At 49.5% G+C, this 26,257-nt stretch overlaps 1 protein-coding gene across 2 annotated transcripts in view; it reads left to right on the top strand.

Moving 5' to 3' along the window:
* Positions 1 to 26,257, top strand: part of LOC129859774 (cohesin subunit SA-1-like) — a 45,430-nt gene that overhangs the window by 9,757 nt on the left and 9,416 nt on the right. For both annotated transcript variants that reach the window (XM_055929881.1, XM_055929880.1), the window contains exons 2-16: positions 7,539 to 7,736; positions 7,911 to 8,031; positions 8,115 to 8,364; positions 8,597 to 8,673; positions 9,544 to 9,748; positions 9,948 to 10,099; positions 20,317 to 20,390; positions 20,500 to 20,623; positions 20,741 to 20,919; positions 23,179 to 23,286; positions 23,397 to 23,629; positions 23,772 to 24,058; positions 24,631 to 24,905; positions 25,041 to 25,302; positions 26,151 to 26,257. The exon at positions 26,151 to 26,257 is cut by the window's right edge and continues 68 nt beyond it. In XM_055929881.1, the coding sequence (XP_055785856.1) occupies positions 7,708 to 7,736; positions 7,911 to 8,031; positions 8,115 to 8,364; positions 8,597 to 8,673; positions 9,544 to 9,748; positions 9,948 to 10,099; positions 20,317 to 20,390; positions 20,500 to 20,623; positions 20,741 to 20,919; positions 23,179 to 23,286; positions 23,397 to 23,629; positions 23,772 to 24,058; positions 24,631 to 24,905; positions 25,041 to 25,302; positions 26,151 to 26,257 (2,483 nt within the window). In that variant the 5' untranslated portion in view covers positions 7,539 to 7,707. The remainder of the gene's footprint in view (positions 1 to 7,538; positions 7,737 to 7,910; positions 8,032 to 8,114; positions 8,365 to 8,596; positions 8,674 to 9,543; positions 9,749 to 9,947; positions 10,100 to 20,316; positions 20,391 to 20,499; positions 20,624 to 20,740; positions 20,920 to 23,178; positions 23,287 to 23,396; positions 23,630 to 23,771; positions 24,059 to 24,630; positions 24,906 to 25,040; positions 25,303 to 26,150) is intronic.

Here is a 26,257-nt window from a genome sequence, read left to right on the forward strand (position 1 = left end):
AGAATGTGATGAAAGAAATGAAAGCTGAATTAAATAATTCTCTACTATTATTCGGACATTTCACATTCTTAAAATGAAGTGTTATTCCTAACTGACCTAAGACAGGGATTTTTTACTAGGATTAAATGTCAGGAATTGTGAAAAACTGAGTTTAAATGTATTTGGCTAAGGTGTATGTAAACTTCCGACTTCAACTGTACATTTACAAAAGAAACGTACCCTTTTTCAGGACCCTGTCTTTCAAAGATAATTCGTTAAAATCCAAATAACTTCACAGATCTTCATTGTAAAGGGTTTAAACACTGTTTCCCATGCTTGTTCAATGAATCATAAACAATTAATGAACATGCACCTGTGAAACGGTCATTAAGACACTAACAGCTTACAGACGGTAGGCAATTAAGGTCACAGTTATGACAACTTTGGACACTAAAGAGGCCTTTCTACTGACTCTGAAAAACACCAAAAGAAAGATGCCCAGGGTCCCTGCTCATCTGCGTGAATGTGCCTTAGGCATGCTGCAAGGAGGCATGAGGACTGCAGATGTGGCCAGGGCAATAAATTGCAATGTCCGTACTGTGAGACGCCAAAGACAGCGCTACAGGGAGAAAGGAAAGGACAGCTGATCGTCCTCGCAGTGGCAGACCACGTGTAACAACACATGGTACGGTACATTCGAACATCACACCTGCGGGACAGGTACAAGATGGCAACAACAACTGCCCGAGTTACACCAGGAATGTACAATTCCCCCCATCAGTGCTCAAACTGTCCGCAATAGGCTGAGAGAGGCTGGACTGAGGGCTTGAAGGCCTGTTGTAAGGCAGGTCCTCACCAGACATCACCGGCAACAACATCGCCTATGGGCACATTCCCACCGTCGCCTGACCAGACAGGACTGGCAAAAAGTGCTCTTCACTGACGAGTCGCAGTTTTGTCTCACCAGGGGTGATGGTCGGATTTGCGTTTATCGTTGAAGGAATGAGCGTTACACCGAGGCCTGTACTCTGGAGCGGGATCGATTTGGAGGTGGAGGGTCGGTCATGGTCTGGGACGGTGTGTCACAGCATCATCGGACTGAGCTTGTTGTCATTGCCAGCAATCTCAACGCTATTCGTTACAGGGAAGACATCCTCCTCCCTCACGTGGTACCCTTCCTGCAGGCCCATCCTGACATGACCCTCCAGCATGACAATGCCACCAGCCATATTGCTCGTTCTGTGCGTGATATCCTGCAAGACAGGAATGTCAGTGTTCTGCCATGGCCAGCGACGAGCCCGGATCTCAATCCCATTGAGCACGTCTGGGACCTGTTGGATCGGAGGGTGAGGGTTAGGGCCATTCCCCCCAGAAATGTCCGGGAACTTGCAGGTGCCTTGGTGGAGGAGTGGGGTAACATCTCACAGCAAGAACGGGCAAATCTGGTGCAGCCCATGAGGAGGAGATGCACAGCAGTACTTAATGCAGCTGGTGGCCACACCAGATACTGACTGTTACTTTCGATTTTGACCCCCCCCCCCCCCCCCCCTTTGTTCAGGGACACATTATTCAATTTCTGTTAGTCACATGTCTGTGGAACTTGTTCAGTTTATGTCTCAGTTGTTGAGTCTTATGTTCATACAAATGTTTACACATGTTAAGTTTGCTGAAAATAAATGCAGTTGACAGTGAGAGGACGTTTCTTTTTTTTGCTGAGTTTACATACATGCATACATACAGTGCCTTCAGATTCTTTCCACATTTTGGTACAACCTGAATTTAAAATGGATTCAATTTAGATTTTTTTTGTCACTGGTCTACATACAGTACCCCATAATTTCAAAGGGGAATTATGTTTTTAGAAATGTTTACTAATTCATTAAAAATGAAAAGCTGAAATGTCAGTAGTGATTCTACCCATTTGTTATGCCAAGCATAAATAAATTCAGGAGTGAACGTTTCTTAAAACCCTTTGAGCATAGTGAAGTTATTAATTATACTTTGGATGGTGTATCAATACACAACAAAGATACATGCGCCCTTACTAACTCAGTTGCCGGAGAGGAAGGAAACGTCTCAGGGATTTCACCACGAGGTCAATGATAACTTCAAAACAGTTACAGAGTTTAATGGCTGTGATAGGAGAAACCTGAGGATGGGTCAACAACCGTGTAGTTATTCCACAATACTAACCTGAGTGACAGAGTGAAAAGAAGGAAGCCTGTACAGAATAAACATATTACAAAACATGCATCCTGTTTGCAACAAGGAACTAAAGTAATACCGTAAAAAAATGTGGCAAAGCAATTCACTTTTCGTACTGAATACAAAGCGTTTTTTTGTAGCAAATCCATCACAGAGTACCACTCTCCATATTTTCAAGCATAGTGGTGGCTGCATCATGTAATGGGTTTGCTTGTACTTGTTAAGGACTGGAGAGTTTTTCAGGATAAAAAATAAATGGAATGGAGCTAAGCACAGGCAAAATCCTAGAGGAGAACCTGGTTCAGTCTGCTTTCCACCAGACACTGGGATATGAATTCATCTTTCAGCAGGACAGTAACCTAGACAGGAACCAAGGCCAAATCTACACTGGAGCCAAGAAGACAGTAATGTTCCTGAGTGGCCGAGTTTCCGTTTTGACTTAAATCTACTTGATAATATATGTCAAACTGAAAATGGTTGTCTAGCAATGATCAACAACCAATTTGACAGAGCTTGAAGAATTTTGAAAAGAATCATGGGAAAATGTTCCACAATAATCTCTTAGAGACTTACCCAGAAAGACTCAGAGCTGTAATCGCTGCTTCTCCAAGGTTTTGACTCAGGGGTGTGAATACTTATGGAAATGAGATATTTCTGTATTTCATTTTCAATACATTTGCAAAAAATGTCTAAAAACATGTTTGTACTTTGCCATTATAGGGTTGTCATTATTGACTAGATGGGTGAGAATAAAAATAAATGTGAATCCATTTAGAATTCAGGCTGTAACACAACAACATGTGAAATAAGTCAAGGGGCGTGACTGCTTTCTGAAGGCACTGTATCTGTTTGGGATTCTTGCAGTCAAATTATTTATAGCTATGTTCCGACCATCCGCTCAAGGAAAACTCGGCCCGCGGCTGAATGTAATTGGGGACCCCTGCCTTAAGGTGTCTGTCTGCTTCTCCTTCCTTGTATGACTGGGGTCATAACTGGGTTAGGAGAGTTTCATCTCTCTCATTGACCTGCATGGGGATAAAACTGGTCCCTTTCTTTTCCTATCTCTTGTTAATTTATTCTCACTCTTCTCAGACTCTCTTGATCTATATAATTTGATCATCCTCCTCTGCCGTCTCTCTCTCTCTCTGGCATTCCCTTCTCTCAGGTGAAAAGTCTTGTTATTATTACCTCTTAAGGATGCTATGGTCTCTCTCTTTCTCTCTTCCGCGCCAGGCTTGTTGGCTCTCATACAGAACCTCCGAGATAAGAACCCCCACACTGTTCAACTGACAGGGCAGTATTGAGATGAGACAGAAGTAAATAGCTGGAGCAGTCCGTATCATCCCAGTCCTAGCTAGAGCTGGTGTAGTGTGGTTTGAGGACCATGACTGACTCCTCGGATCTCTCTGCCCTTATTTCTCTGGAGTCTACAACTGTTTCAGATCAGAGGACAATAGCAGGCCCAAAAGTCCTCGTCCAAATGACATGGTTTTATGTTTCAGAAAATGGTGTGACATTTCAGAGACTATAATCGTGTTCTTTTTTTTACTAGTTGGCCTAGTTGTCTTGTTCCAGATTGAATGGCCCAGTATTGCAGGCAGCAGTCTGGTAGAGTTGTCTTGTTCCAGATTGAATGGCCCAATAATTTGCAGGCAGCAGTCTGGTAGAGTTGTCTTGTTCCAGATTGAATGGCCCAGTATTGCAGGCAGCAGTCTGGTAGAGTTGTCTTGTTCCAGATTGAATGGCCCAGTAATTTGCAGGCAGCAGTCTGGTAGAGTTGTCTTGTTCCAGATTGAATGGCCCAGTATTGCAGGCAGCAGTCTGGTAGAGTTGTCTTGTTCCAGATTGAATGGCCCAGTAATTTGCAGGCAGCAGTCTGGTAGAGTTGTCTTGTTCCAGATTGAATGGCCCAGTATTACAGGCAGCAGTCTGGTAGAGTTGTCTTGTTCCAGATTGAAGGGCCCAGTATTGCAGGCAGCAGTCTGGTAGAGTTGTCTTGTTCCAGATTGAAGGGCCCAGTATTGCAGGCAGCAGTCTGGTAGAGTTGTCTTGTTCCAGATTGAATGGCCCAGTAATTTGCAGGCAGCAGTCTGGTAGAGTTGTCTTTTTATATGCTGTTTCCCTCTTTCACCTCTGTCTAGTTGCTGTTGGAAACACCTCAGCTGTTTTTTGTTGTTTTGGTTTCGGACAGGATCACTTTATGAGTGATGCTCTTTACAGTGCAGAAGCTTGAATAGTGTGTGTGCAGCATTTTGTGTGGGATCTCTACGAATCTTGTTAAGATGCATTATTGATATAGGCAACACCTTTTCTCTCACTATCACGTTTGTATTTATTTAACCTTTATTTAACTAGGCAAGTCAGTTAAGAACAAATTCTTATTTACACTGACGGCCTAGGGTGTTAACTGCCTTGTTCAGGGGCAGAACGACAGATTCTTACCTTGTCAGCTCGGGGATTCGATCTAGCAACCTTTCGGTTACTGGCCCAACGCTCTAACCACTAGGCTACCTGCCGCCAACATGGAGCTGTCTGAGTGAAGGGTCATGCTCTGCCAAATGATGGGATCTTTTACAGTTGACTGCTGTCTTCCTCCTCCCAAGAGACGTGTTCTCCTCATCTTCAGTGCTGTTAGTTCCCACAGCTTTGTTGGACAGAGGCAGCCTAGTGGCAGTACTCTCTGTCCTTGTTCCCATTATGACAGCATTCTTATGGGCGACTTTATTCAGGTGAAATAGGATTGTATAATGTGGGTAGGTGATAATGTGTTATTATCCACCAGGTCGTTATAGTTGAAAACAGTGGAGATTCTTAACAGCAGTGAAAGGGACTTCTGAGGAATCCCCAGAGATCACAATGGATCTCTTCATCTCTTTTGTGCCTTCTTACCCCCTGTCCCTCTCCTCTTTCCCCCAATCTTCCCCTTCTATCACTCTTTCTCCTCCCCACCCGGTCCCTTCTCACTGATCAGCCAATCAGGGGAGGGGGGGGGGGGGGGCTTATGACCCACACGGGTTGCCATGGCAATGCCTCCCTGCCTCCCGGAGTACATGTCATGCATGTTAAGTGGCTTACACACACACACACACACACACACACAGTTCTATGTGTGTTCAGTCAGACCACAGATGATAAAATATGAGCGCTGGATAACTGTCTGTAACGTGTTATATAAGCCCTCGCTGCCTGCCTCCGTGTGTGTGATCTCTCACATTGATTCTAAGCAGGATCAGCCTATTGTAGCAGAGGAAGCTCTGGTTATTCTGTGTGGTATGACACACACACATTCCTGATGCCACAGCACCACCTGGAATGTCAGGGTGAGTGCTTCAGAGCACTCCAAGCAGTGAAATCACACAATTCCACTCTCTCTGTCTCTCCTTGTGGAGCTGCTCTGCTCCGTGAGAAAAGGACACACACACACACACACACACAAACCTCTCACCCGGGCAGCTCCCAAAGCGGTCAGAGTCCAGTAACTGGAATACAGAGATCACAGGTGTGTGTGTGTGTGTGTGTGTGTGTGTGTGTGTGTGTGTGTGTGTGTGTGTGTGTGTGTGTGTGTGTGTGTGTGTTGGCTGCTCTCTTTTTAACAGTGAACAGACACTCCCTCCAGGCTTCTGTGTGAGAGCGAGATGGATGTTAATTAAGGAGTATTAGTAGCAGTAGTCTTCAGTCGATGGTCAATAACAACTCTGGCAGACACCCATCTCTGGCCTTCTGCCAAGGTGACGCACAGCTTTCAAATACTATCTGAACCCAGTCACACAGATTTCCCCTGTTGCTTTAGCCTTCTTTTGTCCGGAGAGAATCTAGAATTGGGGAGGGAAGGAATCAAGGGAGGAGAGGCAGAGATGGAGAGCACACATTTCAGCCAACAGTGGGACCGTAGTGATCCCTGGAGAGATGCTACTAGAAGTGGTGGTGGTGGTAGGGGGGTTGTACTGCATAATGACAGTAGCTGGTGGTTAGCATTCAGGATTTCCCTCTGTGTTTTTACAGCTCTTCACATCCTACCACCTTTTATTAGTTAACCTCAATGTGTACCATTATATGGTACCCAATATTGGGTAAAAAATATACCGACATTTTCTACTTACAAGTCCAATCAACAATTTACTTTAATCAATCAATAAATTATCATATGTATATTATATACCGGTACAAACGAGCTATATTTTGTATATATTCACAAACCTCAATAAATAAAAGTTGATAGACCTAGCTATAGCTGAGATAAAGCTGAGAATCCACCATCTCTTCCCTCAGCACTTCTCTCTCTGTGACAGACAGACAGAGGGGGGTGTGTGTGCAATGTGCATGTGTTGGTAACAGACTCACTCGGCTGGCGTGCTCAAGCTCTCTCCAGTCTCTCTGTGTGTGAGAACATTTAAATACAGTCTCTCCTAGCCTGCCCCCTACTGTTGTTTTAGCCCAGTCTCAGCCACACACACACACTCACCCTCCATAACACTCCCTAGACACACTCAACAAAGAGACAAAACACCACTTAAACTCACGTTTAACTTATTGAGAGGTTAGATGATTTTTCAAATGATCAAAACCTTGTTAAAGCCGTATAAAGTGTGTTTATGTTGATGGAGGTGAGAGGACTTTGTGGATCATACTGCCATTGGTGGCCAAAGCAGGGTACTGCACCCACTCGTTGATATTTACTGTACTAGGCCTAATATGTAGTAATGACTGTTATTTCTATAAATAGGGCCAGGAGTTTATTCCTATCCAGGCAAGCAAATTGATAGGACAATTAGATCTACGTTAGATCTAACGTATAGCCTATAGAAGGAGCCCTAGAGTTTTCCTGACCTTGCAACCGTGAAAAGCTCTGGGGTCTGACCAGTAAAAAATGATTTTCCCTTTTCATAAAGAATCAGATTTGACAACAAAACATCCTGGGTTTGTTATGGGATTTGTTGTGAAGATCTTTTCAAAGATACTTTTTCTTCACTTTAAGTTGAAATCACTTTGTTTGAAATGATTAGAATTTATAATGTTGTGGTTGAAATTATTAAATGTAATTGGTCAGAATGTTGTTGACATGATTAGCCCTCTTTCTGTTTGAAACGTGCACACTCTCGACACGCCCCCTCTAGACTTTACTGTTGCACTTCCTAAAGTGGCCAGTTGGTGTCTCCCTTTCCACTCTTTCTCCTCTACTCTGCCTGCTTTCTCTCTCCTCCTCCCTACCTTCTATCGCTCCTCTGATACTCACTCTTTCTCCTTTCTCTCCTTTTTTGGTTCTCTTTTTCAAGTTGCGTAAATGTTGAGAATATTACAAACTAAATCACCAGACATTTGTGACAAATGGCTAAACTGTGTGTCTCTCTTTCTAGGGGCTGGTGTGTTGTGAGGTGCTGTGTCCACAGTTTTGAGTGAATTTGGTCACCCCTCTGTAACCCCCCCCCCACACACACGCACACGGTTGACCCCGTACCGAGCCACACCCCTCCCTCCAGCGGACCCTTTCCTGAGGAGACACACCCCGCCCCTGCAGCAGTCAGGATGATCACCTCTGAGCTGCCTGTCCTACAGTGAGTCTTTCCCTGTTGCATCGTCAACCAAAGCCTCATTAAGAGATCACAACACACCCCTGATGCGGTAATTAGTCAAACGCAGGTGTGTGTGTTGTGATCGCTGAGTGTGGGTAGAATTCTGTATGTGTATCCCTCTCAGTATAAGTGTGTGTGTGTGTGTGTGTGTTGCAGGGACTCGTCCAATGAGAGCGGAGCGGCAGACACAGTGAGTCTGAGTGTGAGTGTGAGTGAGCTGGAGGACCCGACAGACACTAAAGGCAAGAAGAAGAGAGGGAGGCCTGGCAGACCACCAGTAAGAACACCTTTCTACAAGGTTCCTTCTCTCTGCATAGTCTCTTCCTGTATATCTGAACCCGTTGCCCCTCCCCCTTTTAGGCAGCCAATAAGAAGCCTCGGAAGTCCCCAGCGGAGAAGGCTACAGGCGGTGCTAAAGGGAGGAAGGCCAATGGGGTCCCTCAGACCAACGGCGAGGGAGGAGACCCCGTCACTCTGTTTGAGGTGGTCAGAATGGGAAAGAGTGCCATGCAGTCTGTGGTTGATGACTGGATCGAGTCGTACAAGCAGGACAGAGACATCGCCTTACTGGACCTCATCAACTTCTTTATCCAGTGTTCTGGCTGCAAAGGTATTACTGTCATAGTCTACTGCTACCTACACACCAGACAATATTCTGATTATATAGGCCTCATTTCCAGGTTGGTTGTATTGTGGTTGTTAAAGGTTGTATTGTGGTTGTTAAAGGTTGTATTGTGGTTGTTAAAGGTTGTATTGTGGTTGTTAAAGGTTGTATTGTGGTTGTTAAAGGTTGTATTGTGGTTGTTAAAGGTTGTATTGTGGTTGTGCGTAACCCTCTTCAGGCACCGTGCGCATCGAGATGTTCCGGAACATGCAGAACGCTGAGATCATCAGGAAGATGACAGAGGAGTTTGACGAGGTAATGCATCAAAGCTGTCATTGGTCGGATGAGGGGGGGATGGGCGGGTGGATATAGACTGACGTGTGTATTAACGTATTGATGTATGTCTAGGACAGTGTCACAACTGCTGATTATAAAAAGGGCATTATAAATACATCTTAATTGATTGACTACCCTCTCACCATGTCCTCACCCCGGTAATAGATCAACATAATGATCATGTTTATCTGTGGTCTGCAGGACAGTGGGGACTACCCTCTCACCATGTCCTCGCCCCGGTAATAGATCAACATATTGATCATGTTTACCTGTGGTCTGCAGGACAGTGGGGACTACCCTCTCACCATGTCCTCGCCCCGGTAATAGATCAACATATTGATCATGTTTATCTGTGGTCTGCAGGACAGTGGGGACTACCCTCTCACCATGTCCTCACCCTGGTAATAGATCAACATATTGATCATGTTTATCTGTGGTCTGCAGGACAGTGGGGACTACCCTCTCACCATGTCCTCGCCCCGGTAATAGATCAACATATTGATCATGTTTATCTGTGGTCTGCAGGACAGTGGGGACTACCCTCTCACCATGTCCTCGCCCCGGTAATAGATCAACATATTGATCATGTTTATCTGTGGTCTGCAGGACAGTGGGGACTACCCTCTCACCATGTCCTCGCCCCGGTAATAGATCAACATATTGATCATGTTTATCTGTGGTCTGCAGGACAGTGGGGACTACCCTCTCACCATGTCCTCACCCCGGTAATAGATCAACATATTGATCATGTTTATCTGTGGTCTGCAGGACAGTGGGGACTACCCTCTCACCATGTCCTCACCCCGGTAATAGATCAACATATTGATCATGTTTATCTGTGGTCTGCAGGACAGTGGGGACTACCCTCTCACCATGCCCGGGCCGCTGTGGAAGAAGTTCCGCTACAACTTCTGTGAGTTCATCTGCGTATTGATACGTCAGTGCCAGTACAGCATCATCTATGATGAGTACCTCATGGACACGGTCATATCCCTCCTCACGGGACTATCTGACTCACAGGTCAGAGCTTTCAGACACACCAGCACACTGGCAGGTAAGAGATTCCCTTTCCCGCTGTCTCTCTCTGTCTCCCTCTCTCTTCTCTCCTCTCTCTATATCGATCTCTGAAAGAACTGGAGACCAGTGTCATTGCTCGGTGTAGATTACACGATCTATCTATAAGTCTCTGTAATATATATTTGTGGTTCGTGAAGATCAGTTGTATTGTGGCCCGGTCTGTCCTCTCCCTCCAGCGATGAAGTTGATGACAGCGTTGGTGAACGTAGCGTTGAACCTCAGTATCCACCAGGACAACACCCAGAGACAGTATGAGGCTGAGAGGAACAAGATGGCCGGAAAACGAGCCAATGAGAAGCTAGAGCTGCTGCTGCAGAAGAGGAAGGAGGTACGTGATTGGTCTGCTGGTGGTTGGAGGAGGGGCTAGGATCCAACACCTGTCATTCCTCTGAAGCAGACCACACACGCTCTGACCTCCTGACTGTCGTTCCTCTGAAACAGACCACACACATACCCTGACTGTCGTTCCTCTGAAACAGACCACACACATACCCTGACTGTCGTTCCTCTGAAGCAGACCACACACGCTCTGACCTCCTGACTGTCGTTCCTCTGAAACAGACCACACACATACCCTGACTGTCGTTCCTCTGAAACAGACCACACACACACCCTGACTGTCGTTCCTCTGAAACAGACCACACACACACCCTGACTGTCGTTCCTCTGAAACAGACCACACACACACCCTGACTGTCGTTCCTCTGAAACAGACCACACACACACCCTGACTGTCGTTCCTCTGAAACAGACCACACACACACACCCTGACTGTCGTTCCTCTGAAACAGACCACACTCTGACCCCCTGACTGTCGTTCCTCTGAAACAGACCACACACACACCCTGACTGTCGTTCCTCTGAAACAGACCACACTCTGACCCCCTGACTGTCGTTCCTCTGAAACAGACCACACTCTGACCCCCTGACTGTCGTTCCTCTGAAACAGACCACACTCTGACCCCCTGACTGTCGTTCCTCTGAAACAGACCACACTCTGACCCCCTGACTGTCGTTCCTCTGAAACAGACCACACACACACCCTGACTGTCGTTCCTCTGAAACAGACCACACTCTGACCCCCTGACTGTCGTTCCTCTGAAACAGACCTCACACACATCCTGACTGTCGTTCCTCTGAAACAGACCACACTCTGACCCCCTGACTGTCGTTCCTCTGAAACAGACCACACACACACCCTGACTGTCGTTCCTCTGAAACAGACCACACACACACTCTGACTGTCGTTCCTCTGAAACAGACCACACACACACCCTGACTGTCGTTCCTCTGAAACAGACCACACACACACCCTGACTGTCGTTCCTCTGAAACAGACCACACACACACCCTGACTGTCGTTCCTCTGAAACAGACCACACACACACCCTGACTGTCGTTCCTCTGAAACAGACCACACACACACCCTGACTGTCGTTCCTCTGAAACAGACCACACACACACCCTGACTGTCGTTCCTCTGAAACAGACCACACACACACCCTGACTGTCGTTCCTCTGAAACAGACCACACACACACCCTGACTGTCGTTCCTCTGAAACAGACCACACACACACCCTGACTGTCGTTCCTCTGAAACAGACCACACACACACCCTGACTGTCGTTCCTCTGAAACAGACCACACACACACCCTGACTGTCGTTCCTCTGAAACAGACCACACACACACCCTGACTGTCGTTCCTCTGAAACAGACCACACACACACCCTGACTGTCGTTCCTCTGAAACAGACCACACACACACCCTGACTGTCGTTCCTCTGAAACAGACCACACACACACCCTGACTGTCGTTCCTCTGAAACAGACCACACACATACCCTGACTGTCGTTCCTCTGAAACAGACCACACACATACCCTGACTGTCGTTCCTCTGAAACAGACCACACACATACCCTGACTGTCGTTCCTCTGAAACAGACCACACACATACCCTGACTGTCGTTCCTCTGAAACAGACCACACACATACCCTGACTGTCGTTCCTCTGAAACAGACCACACACACACACCCTGACTGTCGTTCCTCTGAAACAGACCACACACACACACTCTGACTGTCGTTCCTCTGAAACAGACCACACACACACACTCTGACTGTCGTTCCTCTGAAACAGACCACACACGCACTCTGACTGTCGTTCCTCTGAAACAGACCACACACGCACTCTGACTGTCGTTCCTCTGAAACAGACCACACACGCACTCTGACTGTCGTTCCTCTGACACAGACCACACACGCACTCTGACTGTCGTTCCTCTGACACAGACCACACACGCACTCTGACTGTCGTTCCTCTGACACAGACCACACACGCACTCTGACTGTCGTTCCTCTGACACAGACCACACACGCACTCTGACTGTCGTTCCTCTGACACAGACCACACACGCACTCTGACTGTCGTTCCTCTGACACAGACCACACACGCACTCTGACTGTCGTTCCTCTGACACAGACCACACACGCACTCTGACTGTCGTTCCTCTGACACAGACCACACACGCACTCTGACTGTCGTTCCTCTGACACAGACCACACACGCACTCTGACTGTCGTTCCTCTGACACAGACCACACACGCACCCTGACTGTCGTTCCTCTGACACAGACCACACACGCACCCTGACTGTCGTTCCTCTGAAACAGACCACACACGCCCCCTTGTCTGTCGTTCCTCTGAAACAGACCACACACGCACCCTGACTGTCGTTCCTCTGAAACAGACCACACACGCACCCTGACTGTCGTTCCTCTGAAACAGACCACACACGCACCCTGACTGTCGTTCCTCTGAAACAGACCACACACGCACCCTGACTGTCGTTCCTCTGAAACAGACCACACACGCACCCTGACTGTCGTTCCTCTGAAACAGACCACACACGCACCCTGACTGTCGTTCCTCTGAAACAGACCACACACATACCCTGACTGTCGTTCCTCTGAAACAGACCACACACACACCCTGACTGTCGTTCCTCTGAAACAGACCACACACACACCCTGACTGTCGTTCCTCTGAAACAGACCACACACGCACCCTGACTGTCGTTCCTCTGAAACAGACCACACACGCACCCTGACTGTCGTTCCTCTGAAACAGACCACACACGCACCCTGACTGTCGTTCCTCTGACACAGACCACACACGCACCCTGACTGTCGTTCCTCTGAAACAGACCACACACGCACCCTGACTGTCGTTCCTCTGAAACAGACCACACACGCACCCTGACTGTCGTTCCTCTGAAACAGACCACACACGCACCCTGACTGTCGTTCCTCTGAAACAGACCACACACGCACCCTGACTGTCGTTCCTCTGAAACAGACCACACACATACCCTGACTGTCGTTCCTCTGAAACAGACCACACACATACCCTGACTGTCGTTCCTCTGAAACAGACCACACACATACCCTGACTGTCGTTCCTCTGAAACAGACCACACACATACCCTGACTGTCGTTCCTCTGAAACAGACCACACACATACCCTGACTGTCGTTCCTCTGAAACAGACCACACACACACTCTGACTGTCGTTCCTCTGAAACAGACCACACACACACTCTGACTGTCGTTCCTCTGAAACAGACCACACACACACACCCTGACTGTCGTTCCTCTGAAACAGACCACACACACACTCTGACTGTCGTTCCTCTGAAACAGACCACACACACACTCTGACTGTCGTTCCTCTGAAACAGACCACACACGCACTCTGACTGTCGTTCCTCTGACACAGACCACACACGCACTCTGACTGTCGTTCCTCTGACACAGACCACACACGCACTCTGACTGTCGTTCCTCTGACACAGACCACACACGCACTCTGACTGTCGTTCCTCTGACACAGACCACACACGCACTCTGACTGTCGTTCCTCTGACACAGACCACACACGCACTCTGACTGTCGTTCCTCTGACACAGACCACACACGCACTCTGACTGTCGTTCCTCTGACACAGACCACACACGCACTCTGACTGTCGTTCCTCTGACACAGACCACACACGCACTCCGACTGTCGTTCCTCTGACACAGACCACACACGCACTCCGACTGTCGTTCCTCTGACACAGACCACACACGCACTCTGACTGTCGTTCCTCTGACACAGACCACACACGCACTCTGACTGTCGTTCCTCTGACACAGACCACACACGCACTCTGACTGTCGTTCCTCTGACACAGACCACACACGCACTCTGACTGTCGTTCCTCTGACACAGACCACACACGCACTCTGACTGTCGTTCCTCTGACACAGACCACACACGCACTCTGACTGTCGTTCCTCTGACACAGACCACACACGCACTCTGACTGTCGTTCCTCTGACACAGACCACACACGCACTCTGACTGTCGTTCCTCTGACACAGACCACACACGCACTCTGACTGTCGTTCCTCTGACACAGACCACACACGCACTCTGACTGTCGTTCCTCTGACACAGACCACACACGCACTCTGACTGTCGTTCCTCTGACACAGACCACACACGCACTCTGACTGTCGTTCCTCTGACACAGACCACACACGCACCCTGACTGTCGTTCCTCTGACACAGACCACACACACGCACCCTGACTGTCGTTCCTCTGAAACAGACCACACACACGCACCCTGACTGTCGTTCCTCTGAAACAGACCACACACACGCACCCTGACTGTCGTTCCTCTGAAACAGACCACACACACACCCTGACTGTCGTTCCTCTGAAACAGACCACACACACACCCTGACTGTCGTTCCTCTGAAACAGACCTCACACACACCCTGACTGTCGTTCCTCTGAAACAGACCACACACACACCCTGACTGTCGTTCCTCTGAAACAGACCACACACACACCCTGACTGTCGTTCCTCTGAAACAGACCACACACACACCCTGACTGTCGTTCCTCTGAAACAGACCACACACACACCCTGACTGTCGTTCCTCTGAAACAGACCACACACACACCCTGACTGTCGTTCCTCTGAAACAGACCACACACACACCCTGACTGTCGTTCCTCTGAAACAGACCACACACACACCCTGACTGTCGTTCCTCTGAAACAGACCACACACACACCCTGACTGTCGTTCCTCTGAAACAGACCACACACACACCCTGACTGTCGTTCCTCTGAAACAGACCACACACACACCCTGACTGTCGTTCCTCTGAAACAGACCACACACACACCCTGACTGTCGTTCCTCTGAAACAGACCACACACACACCCTGACTGTCGTTCCTCTGAAACAGACCACACACACACCCTGACTGTCGTTCCTCTGAAACAGACCACACACACACCCTGACTGTCGTTCCTCTGAAACAGACCACACACACACCCTGACTGTCGTTCCTCTGAAACAGACCACACACACACCCTGACTGTCGTTCCTCTGAAACAGACCACACACACACCCTGACTGTCGTTCCTCTGAAACAGACCACACACACACCCTGACTGTCGTTCCTCTGAAACAGACCACACACATACCCTGACTGTCGTTCCTCTGAAACAGACCACACACATACCCTGACTGTCGTTCCTCTGAAACAGACCACACACATACCCTGACTGTCGTTCCTCTGAAACAGACCACACACATACCCTGACTGTCGTTCCTCTGAAACAGACCACACACATACCCTGACTGTCGTTCCTCTGAAACAGACCACACACATACCCTGACTGTCGTTCCTCTGAAACAGACCACACACACACACTCTGACTGTCGTTCCTCTGAAACAGACCACACACACACACTCTGACTGTCGTTCCTCTGAAACAGACCACACACGCACTCTGACTGTCGTTCCTCTGAAACAGACCACACACGCACTCTGACTGTCGTTCCTCTGACACAGACCACACACGCACTCTGACTGTCGTTCCTCTGACACAGACCACACACGCACTCTGACTGTCGTTCCTCTGACACAGACCACACACGCACTCTGACTGTCGTTCCTCTGACACAGACCACACACGCACTCTGACTGTCGTTCCTCTGACACAGACCACACACGCACTCTGACTGTCGTTCCTCTGACACAGACCACACACGCACTCTGACTGTCGTTCCTCTGACACAGACCACACACGCACTCTGACTGTCGTTCCTCTGACACAGACCACACACGCACTCTGACTGTCGTTCCTCTGACACAGACCACACACGCACTCTGACTGTCGTTCCTCTGACACAGACCACACACGCACTCTGACTGTCGTTCCTCTGACACAGACCACACACGCACCCTGACTGTCGTTCCTCTGACACAGACCACACACGCACCCTGACTGTCGTTCCTCTGAAACAGACCACACACGCACCCTGACTGTCGTTCCTCTGAAACAGACCACACACGCACCCTGACTGTCGTTCCTCTGAAACAGACCACACACGCACCCTGACTGTCGTTCCTCTGAAACAGACCACACACGCACCCTGACTGTCGTTCCTCTGAAACAGACCACACACGCACCCTGACTGTCGTTCCTCTGAAACAGACCACACACGCACCCTGACTGTCGTTCCTCTGAAACAGACCACACACGCACCCTGACTGTCGTTCCTCTGAAACAGACCACACACACACCCTGACTGTCGTTCCTCTGAAACAGACCACACACACACCCTGACTGTCGTTCCTCTGAAACAGACCACACACGCACCCTGACTGTCGTTCCTCTGAAACAGACCACACACGCACCCTGACTGTCGTTCCTCTGAAACAGACCACACACGCACCCTGACTGTCGTTCCTCTGACACAGACCACACACGCACCCTGACTGTCGTTCCTCTGAAACAGACCACACACGCACCCTGACTGTCGTTCCTCTGAAACAGACCACACACGCACCCTGACTGTCGTTCCTCTGAAACAGACCACACACGCACCCTGACTGTCGTTCCTCTGAAACAGACCACACACGCACCCTGACTGTCGTTCCTCTGAAACAGACCACACACACACCCTGACTGTCGTTCCTCTGAAACAGACCACACACATACCCTGACTGTCGTTCCTCTGAAACAGACCACACACATACCCTGACTGTCGTTCCTCTGAAACAGACCACACACATACCCTGACTGTCGTTCCTCTGAAACAGACCACACACATACCCTGACTGTCGTTCCTCTGAAACAGACCACACACACACTCTGACTGTCGTTCCTCTGAAACAGACCACACACACACTCTGACTGTCGTTCCTCTGAAACAGACCACACACACACTCTGACTGTCGTTCCTCTGAAACAGACCACACACACACACCCTGACTGTCGTTCCTCTGAAACAGACCACACACACACTCTGACTGTCGTTCCTCTGAAACAGACCACACACACACTCTGACTGTCGTTCCTCTGAAACAGACCACACACGCACTCTGACTGTCGTTCCTCTGACACAGACCACACACGCACTCTGACTGTCGTTCCTCTGACACAGACCACACACGCACTCTGACTGTCGTTCCTCTGACACAGACCACACACGCACTCTGACTGTCGTTCCTCTGACACAGACCACACACGCACTCTGACTGTCGTTCCTCTGACACAGACCACACACGCACTCTGACTGTCGTTCCTCTGACACAGACCACACACGCACTCTGACTGTCGTTCCTCTGACACAGACCACACACGCACTCTGACTGTCGTTCCTCTGACACAGACCACACACGCACTCCGACTGTCGTTCCTCTGACACAGACCACACACGCACTCCGACTGTCGTTCCTCTGACACAGACCACACACGCACTCCGACTGTCGTTCCTCTGACACAGACCACACACGCACTCTGACTGTCGTTCCTCTGACACAGACCACACACGCACTCTGACTGTCGTTCCTCTGACACAGACCACACACGCACTCTGACTGTCGTTCCTCTGACACAGACCACACACGCACTCTGACTGTCGTTCCTCTGACACAGACCACACACGCACTCTGACTGTCGTTCCTCTGACACAGACCACACACGCACTCTGACTGTCGTTCCTCTGACACAGACCACACACGCACTCTGACTGTCGTTCCTCTGACACAGACCACACACGCACTCTGACTGTCGTTCCTCTGACACAGACCACACACGCACTCTGACTGTCGTTCCTCTGACACAGACCACACACGCACTCTGACTGTCGTTCCTCTGACACAGACCACACACGCACCCTGACTGTCGTTCCTCTGACACAGACCACACACACGCACCCTGACTGTCGTTCCTCTGAAACAGACCACACACACGCACCCTGACTGTCGTTCCTCTGAAACAGACCACACACACGCACCCTGACTGTCGTTCCTCTGAAACAGACCACACACACACCCTGACTGTCGTTCCTCTGAAACAGACCACACTCTGACCCCCTGACTGTCGTTCCTCTGAAACAGACCTCACACACACCCTGACTGTCGTTCCTCTGAAACAGACCTCACACACACCCTGACTGTCGTTCCTCTGAAACAGACCACACACACACCCTGACTGTCGTTCCTCTGAAACAGACCACACACACACCCTGACTGTCGTTCCTCTGAAACAGACCACACACACACCCTGACTGTCGTTCCTCTGAAACAGACCACACACACACCCTGACTGTCGTTCCTCTGAAACAGACCACACACACACCCTGACTGTCGTTCCTCTGAAACAGACCACACACACACCCTGACTGTCGTTCCTCTGAAACAGACCACACACACACCCTGACTGTCGTTCCTCTGAAACAGACCACACACACACCCTGACTGTCGTTCCTCTGAAACAGACCACACACACACCCTGACTGTCGTTCCTCTGAAACAGACCACACACACACCCTGACTGTCGTTCCTCTGAAACAGACCACACTCTGACCCCCTGACTGTCGTTCCTCTGAAACAGACCACACACACACTCTGACTGTCGTTCCTCTGAAACAGACCACACACACACTCTGACTGTCGTTCCTCTGAAACAGACCACACACGCACTCTGACTGTCGTTCCTCTGAAACAGACCACACACGCACCCTGACTGTCGTTCCTCTGAAACAGACCACACTCTGACCCCCTGACTGTCGTTCCTTTGAAACAGACCACACACACACTCTGACTGTCGTTCCTCTGAAACAGACCACACACACACTCTGACTGTCGTTCCTCTGAAACAGACCACACACGCACTCTGACTGTCGTTCCTCTGAAACAGACCACACACGCACCCTGACTGTCGTTCCTCTGAAACAGACCACACTCTGACCCCCTGACTGTCGTTCCTTTGAAACAGACCACACACACACTCTGACTGTCGTTCCTCTGAAACAGACCACACACGCACCCTGACTGTCGTTCCTCTGACACAGACCACACACGCACCCTGACTGTCGTTCCTCTGACACAGACCACACACGCACCCTGACTGTCGTTCCTCTGAAACAGACCACACACACGCACCCTGACTGTCGTTCCTCTGAAACAGACCACACACACACCCTGACTGTCGTTCCTCTGAAACAGACCACACTCTGACCCCCTGACTGTCGTTCCTCTGAAACAGACCACACTCTGACCCCCTGACTGTCGTTCCTCTGAAACAGACCACACTCTGACCCCCTGACTGTCGTTCCTCTGAAACAGACCACACTCTGACCCCCTGACTGTCGTTCCTCTGAAACAGACCACACACACACCCTGACTGTCGTTCCTCTGAAACAGACCACACTCTGACCCCCTGACTGTCGTTCCTCTGAAACAGACCACACTCTGACCCCCTGACTGTCGTTCCTCTGAAACAGACCACACACACACCCTGACTGTCATTCCTCTGAAACAGACCACACACACACCCTGACTGTCGTTCCTCTGAAACAGACCACACACACACCCTGACTGTCGTTCCTCTGAAACAGACCACACACACACCCTGACTGTCGTTCCTCTGAAACAGACCACACACACACCCTGACTGTCGTTCCTCTGAAACAGACCACACACACACCCTGACTGTCGTTCCTCTGAAACAGACCACACACACACTCTGACTGTCGTTCCTCTGAAACAGACCACACACACACTCTGACTGTCGTTCCTCTGAAACAGACCACACACACACTCTGACTGTCGTTCCTCTGAAACAGACCACACACACACACCCTGACTGTCGTTCCTCTGAAACAGACCACACACACACTCTGACTGTCGTTCCTCTGAAACAGACCACACACACACCCTGACTGTCGTTCCTCTGAAACAGACCACACTCTGACCCCCTGACTGTCGTTCCTCTGAAACAGACCACACACACACTCTGACTGTCGTTCCTCTGAAACAGACCACACACATACCCTGACTGTCGTTCCTCTGAAACAGACCACACACACACTCAGACTGTCGTTCCTCTGAAACAGACCACACACATACCCTGACTGTCGTTCCTCTGAAACAGACCACACACGCACTCTGACTGTCGTTCCTCCACAGCTCCAGGAGAACCAGGATGAGATTGAGAACATGATGAACTCTATCTTCAAAGGAATCTTTGTCCACCGCTACAGGTACACACACACACACACATATACACACACACACACATATACACACACACACACACACACACACACACAGTAATGAAAGCAGTGATGATGACGTTGGGGTGTGTTTCAGGGATGCTATAGCTGAGATCAGAGCTATCTGTATTGAGGAGATTGGAGTTTGGATGAAGATGTACTCTGACGCCTTCCTCAACGACAGCTACCTGAAATATGTAGGATGGACCTTACACGACCGGGTAGGCGCGCGCGCGCACACATACACACACACACAGGGGCATGCACATACACTTACACTCTCTGTCTCCTCTGTCTGTCTCTCTGTCTCCTCTCTCTGTCTCTCTCTCTGTGCGTAGCAAGGCGAGGTACGTCTGAAGTGTTTGAAGGCCCTCCAGAACCTGTACACCAACAGAGAGCTGTTTCCCAAACTGGAGCTGTTCACCAACCGCTTCAAGGACCGCATCGTGTCCATGACTCTGGATAAGGAGTATGACGTGGCTGTGGAGGCTATTAGACTGATCACGCTCATCCTGCAGTACGTATCAACACACACACACACACGTTTACATATCAACACACACACACACACGTTTACATATCAACACACACACACACACACGTTTACATATCAACACACACACACACACGTTTACATATCAACACACACACACACACGTTTACATATCAACACACACACACACACGTTTACATATCAACACACACACACACACGTTTACATATCAACACACACACACAGGTTTACACATCAACACAAACACACGCACGTTTACACATCAACACAAACACACGCACGTTTACACATCAACACAAACACACGCACGTTTACACGTCAACACAAACACACGCACGTTTACACGTCAACACAAACACACGCACGTTTACACGTCAACACAAACACACGCACGTTTACACGTCAACACAAACACACGCACGTTTACACGTCAACACAAACACACGCACGTTTACACGTCAACACAAACACACGCACGTTTACACGTCAACACAAACACACGCACGTTTACACGTCAACACAAACACACGCACGTTTACACGTCAACACAAACACACGCACGTTTACACGTCAACACAAACACACGCACGTTTACACGTCAACACAAACACACGCACGTTTACACGTCAACACAAACACACGCACGTTTACACGTCAACACAAACACACGCACGTTTACACGTCAACACAAACACACGCACGTTTACACGTCAACACAAACACACGCACGTTTACACGTCAACACAAACACACGCACGTTTACACGTCAACACAAACACACGCACGTTTACACGTCAACACAAACACACGCACGTTTACACGGCAACACAAACACACGCACGTTTACACGGCAACACAAACACACGCACGTTTACACGGCAACACAAACACACGCACGTTTGCACGGCAACACAAACACACGCACGTTTGCACGGCAACACAAACACACGCACGTTTGCACGTCAACACAAACACACGCACGTTTGCACGTCAACACAAACACACGCACGTTTGCACGTCAACACAAACACACGCACGTTTGCACGTCAACACAAACACACGCACGTTTGCACGTCAACACAAACACACGCACGTTTGCACGTCAACACAAACACACGCACGTTTGCACGTCAACACAAACACACGCACGTTTGCACGTCAACACAAACACACGCACGTTTACACGTCAACACAAACACACGCACGTTTACACGTCAACACAAACTCACGCACGTTTACACGTCAACACCAACACACGCACGTTTACACGTCAACACCAACACACGCACGTTTACACGTCAACACAAACACACGCACGTTTACACGTCAACACAAACACACGCACGTTTACACGTCAACACAAACACACGCACGTTTACACGTCAACACAAACACACGCACGTTTACACGTCAACACAAACACACGCACGTCAACACAAACACACGCACGTCAACACAAACACACGCACGTCAACACAAACACACGCACGTCAACACAAACACACGCACGTCAACACAAACACACGCACGTCAACACAAACACACGCACGTTTACACGTCAACACAAACACACGCACGTTTACACGTCAACACAAACACACGCACGTTTACACGTCAACACAAACACACGCACGTTTACACGTCAACACAAACACACGCACGTTTACACGTCAACACAAACACACGCACGTTTACACGTCAACACAAACACACGCACGTTTACACGTCAACACAAACACACGCACGTTTACACGTCAACACAAACACACGCACGTTTACACGTCAACACAAACACACGCACGTTTACACGTCAACACAAACACACGCACGTTTACACGTCAACACAAACACACGCACGTTTACACGTCAACACAAACACACGCACGTTTACACGTCAACACAAACACACGCACGTTTACACGTCAACACAAACACACGCACGTTTACACGTCAACACAAACACACGCACGTTTACACGTCAACACAAACACGTCTACACGTCAACACAAACACACGCACGTTTACACGTCAACACAAACACGCACGTTTACACGTCAACACAAACACGCACGTTTACACGTCATCACAAACACACGCACGTTTGCACATCATCACAAACACACGCACGTTTGCACATCAACACAAACACACGCACGTTTGCACATCAACACACACTCGTATAATGAGACCCTGTGTGCTTATTGTAACGGTTTGGGATTGGCTGCGGCGTTTAATGTAACTATTTGTGATTGGTTGTTCTAGGGGCAGCGAGGATGCGTTGTCCAATGAGGACTGCGAGAATGTCTACCACCTGGTTTACTCCGCCCACAGACCTGTCGCCGTGGCAGCAGGAGAGTTTCTGCACAGGAAGTGAGTCTGCCTGCCTGTCTGAGCGTTGGAATCCAACCGATAAATCCATTCCGCGATTTATTATTGGCCGATTATCGACCTTTTCCAGCAACATTCCACTTTGTGTGCAGGTTGTTCAGCAGACACGACCCCCAGGCAGAGGAGGAGTTGGCTAAGAGGAGAGGGAGGAGCAGCCCCAACGGCAACCTCCTCCGCATGCTGGTGCTGTTCTTCTTGGAGAGTGAGCTTCATGAACATGCAGCCTATCTGGTGGACTCTCTGTGGGAGAGTTCTCAGGAGCTGCTGAAGGACTGGGAGTGTATGACTGAATTACTGCTGGAGGAGCCTGTACAAGGAGAGGAGGGTGAGGACCACACGTCTCTAGATCTTTACCATAACTCACTGGGTGTCTGTTTATGTCGCGGTAGTTGTTTATCGCAGTATCTGTTTATAAAGAGTTGATTGACGGTCAGACTGTGATCTCTCTCTCCTCTATCTCATCACAGTGCTGTCAGACAGACAGGAGAATTCCCTGATAGAGTTGATGGTGTGCACCATCCGGCAGGCAGCAGAGGCTCACCCACCCGTCGGCAGGGGCACCGGGAAGCGGGTTCTCACGGCGAAGGAGAGGAAGACTCAGATCGACGACAAGAACAAACTGACAGAACACTTCATCATGGCCCTGCCCATGCTCCTGTCCAAGTACCAGGCCGACTCTGAGAAGGTGGCTAACCTGCTACAGATCCCCATGTTCTTTGACCTGGACGTGTACAGCGCTGGGCGTATGGAGAAGGTAGGAGTGTGAGTGAGACAGAACGTGTGCGTGCAAGAGGCCTAGTTAACATTTTTGTGTGTGAGGTTTTCTTTATGGTGACTGTACGGTAGTTACTGACCTTCCCTCCCTCCCTCCCTCCCTCCCTCCCTCCCTCTCTCTCTCTCCCTCTCTCTCCCTCTCTCTCCCTCTCTCTCCCTCTCTCTCCCTCTCTCTCCCTCTCTCTCCCTCTCTCCCTCTCCCTCTCCCTCTCCCTCTCCCTCTCCCTCTCCCTCTCCCTCTCTCTCTCTCTCCCTCTCCCTCTCCCCCTCTCTCCCCCTCTCTCCCCCTCTCTCCCTCTCTCTCCCCCTCTCTCCCCCTCTCTCCCCCTCTCTCCCCCTCTCTCCCTCTCTCTCCCTCTCTCTCCCTCTCTCTCCCTCTCTCTCCCCCTCTCTCCCCCTCTCTCCCCCTCTCTCCCTCTCTCTCCCTCTCTCTCTCTCTCTCTCTCTCTCTCTCTCTCTCTCTCTCTCTCTCTCTCTCTCCCTCTCCCTCTCCCTCTCCCTCTCTCTCCCTCTCTCTCCCTCTCTCTCCCTCTCTCTCCCTCCTTCTCCCAGCACCTAGATGCCTTACTGAAGCAGATCCGCCTGGTGGTAGAGAAACACATTGAGACAGACGTGCTGGAGGCCTGCAGCAAGACTTACAGCATCCTGTGTTCTGAAGAGTACACCATCATGAACAGAGTGGACATCGCCCGCTCGCAACTCATCGACGAGATGACGGACCGCTTCACACACTCCGTAGAAGACCTGCTGCAAGAGGCCGAGGAGGCCGACGACGACGACATCTACAATGTTCTGTCGACCCTCAAGAGACTCACGGCCTTCCACAAGTAAGACCCTTCTTCCTCTGTCTCCTTTCAAGTAGGACCCTCGCTCCTTCTCTCCGTCCCTCTCAGTAAGTCATAAATATAAAGGTCCTCCCTAGACTCTGACTGGTGTGTGTGTGTGTGTGTGTGTGTTCCCAGTGCTCATGACCTGACGCGGTGGGACCTGTTTGGTAGCTGCTACAGGTTGTTGAAGGCTGGTATTGAGCAGGGGGCCATGCCAGAGCAGATTGCTGTCCAGGCCCTGCAGTGTTCCCACTACTCCATACTGTGGCAGCTGGTGAAGATCACAGAGGGAACTCCTAGTAAGGAGGACCTGGTGGCTCTGAGGAGAGTGGTGAAGTCCTTCCTGGCTGTCTGTCAGCAGTGTCTGTCCAATGTCAACACACCTGTCAAAGAACAGGTACGAACCAGTTTGCACCTGTTGGACCAGTCTCACTCCAGTTCAATAAACCAGTCTCACTCCAGTTCAGTTCAATAAACCAGACTCACTCCAGTTACACCTGTTAGACTAGTCTCACTCCAGTTACACCTGTTAGACTAGTCTCACTCCAGTTACACCTGTTAGACTAGTCTCACTCCAGTTACACCTGTTAGACTAGTCTCACTCCAGTTACACCTGTTAGACTAGTCTCACTCCAGTTACACCTGTTAGACTAGTCTCACTCCAGTTACACCTGTTAGACTAGTCTCACTCCAGTTACACCTGTTAGACTAGTCTCACTCCAGTTACACCTGTTAGACTAGTCTCACTCCAGTTACACCTGTTAGACTAGTCTCACTCCAGTTACACCTGTTAGACTAGTCTCACTCCAGTTACACCTGTTAGACTAGTCTCACTCCAGTTACACCTGTTAGACTAGTCTCACTCCAGTTACACCTGTTAGACTAGTCTCACTCCAGTTACACCTGTTAGACTAGTCTCACTCCAGTTACACCTGTTAGACTAGTCTCACTCCAGTTACACCTGTTAGACTAGTCTCACTCCAGTTACACCTGTTAGACCAGTCTCACTCCAGTTTAAATTGATGATAAGAGCAGTGTGTGTCCTTTCCCTGCTACCCCAGTCTCAAACCAGTTTACACCTACCTGTTCAACCAGTCTTTTTCAAGTTCAGTAAACCAGTCTCAAACCAGTTTAAACTCCAGTTTACACCTCTTCGACTAGTCTCACTCCAGTTTAAATTTATGATGATGATGGTGGTGATGAAGAAGGGTGTTAATGATGATGTGTTCCCTCCCTGTACAACAGGCCTTCATGTTGTTGTGTGACCTGCTGATGGTCTTCAGTCACCAGTTGGTCTCTGGGGGCAGAGAAGGCCTGGAGGCCCTGGTGTTCAACCCAGACAGCACCTTACA

Source organism: Salvelinus fontinalis, chromosome 7, assembly GCF_029448725.1.
Source record: "Salvelinus fontinalis isolate EN_2023a chromosome 7, ASM2944872v1, whole genome shotgun sequence".
Classification (NCBI taxonomy): Eukaryota; Metazoa; Chordata; class Actinopteri; order Salmoniformes; family Salmonidae; genus Salvelinus; species Salvelinus fontinalis.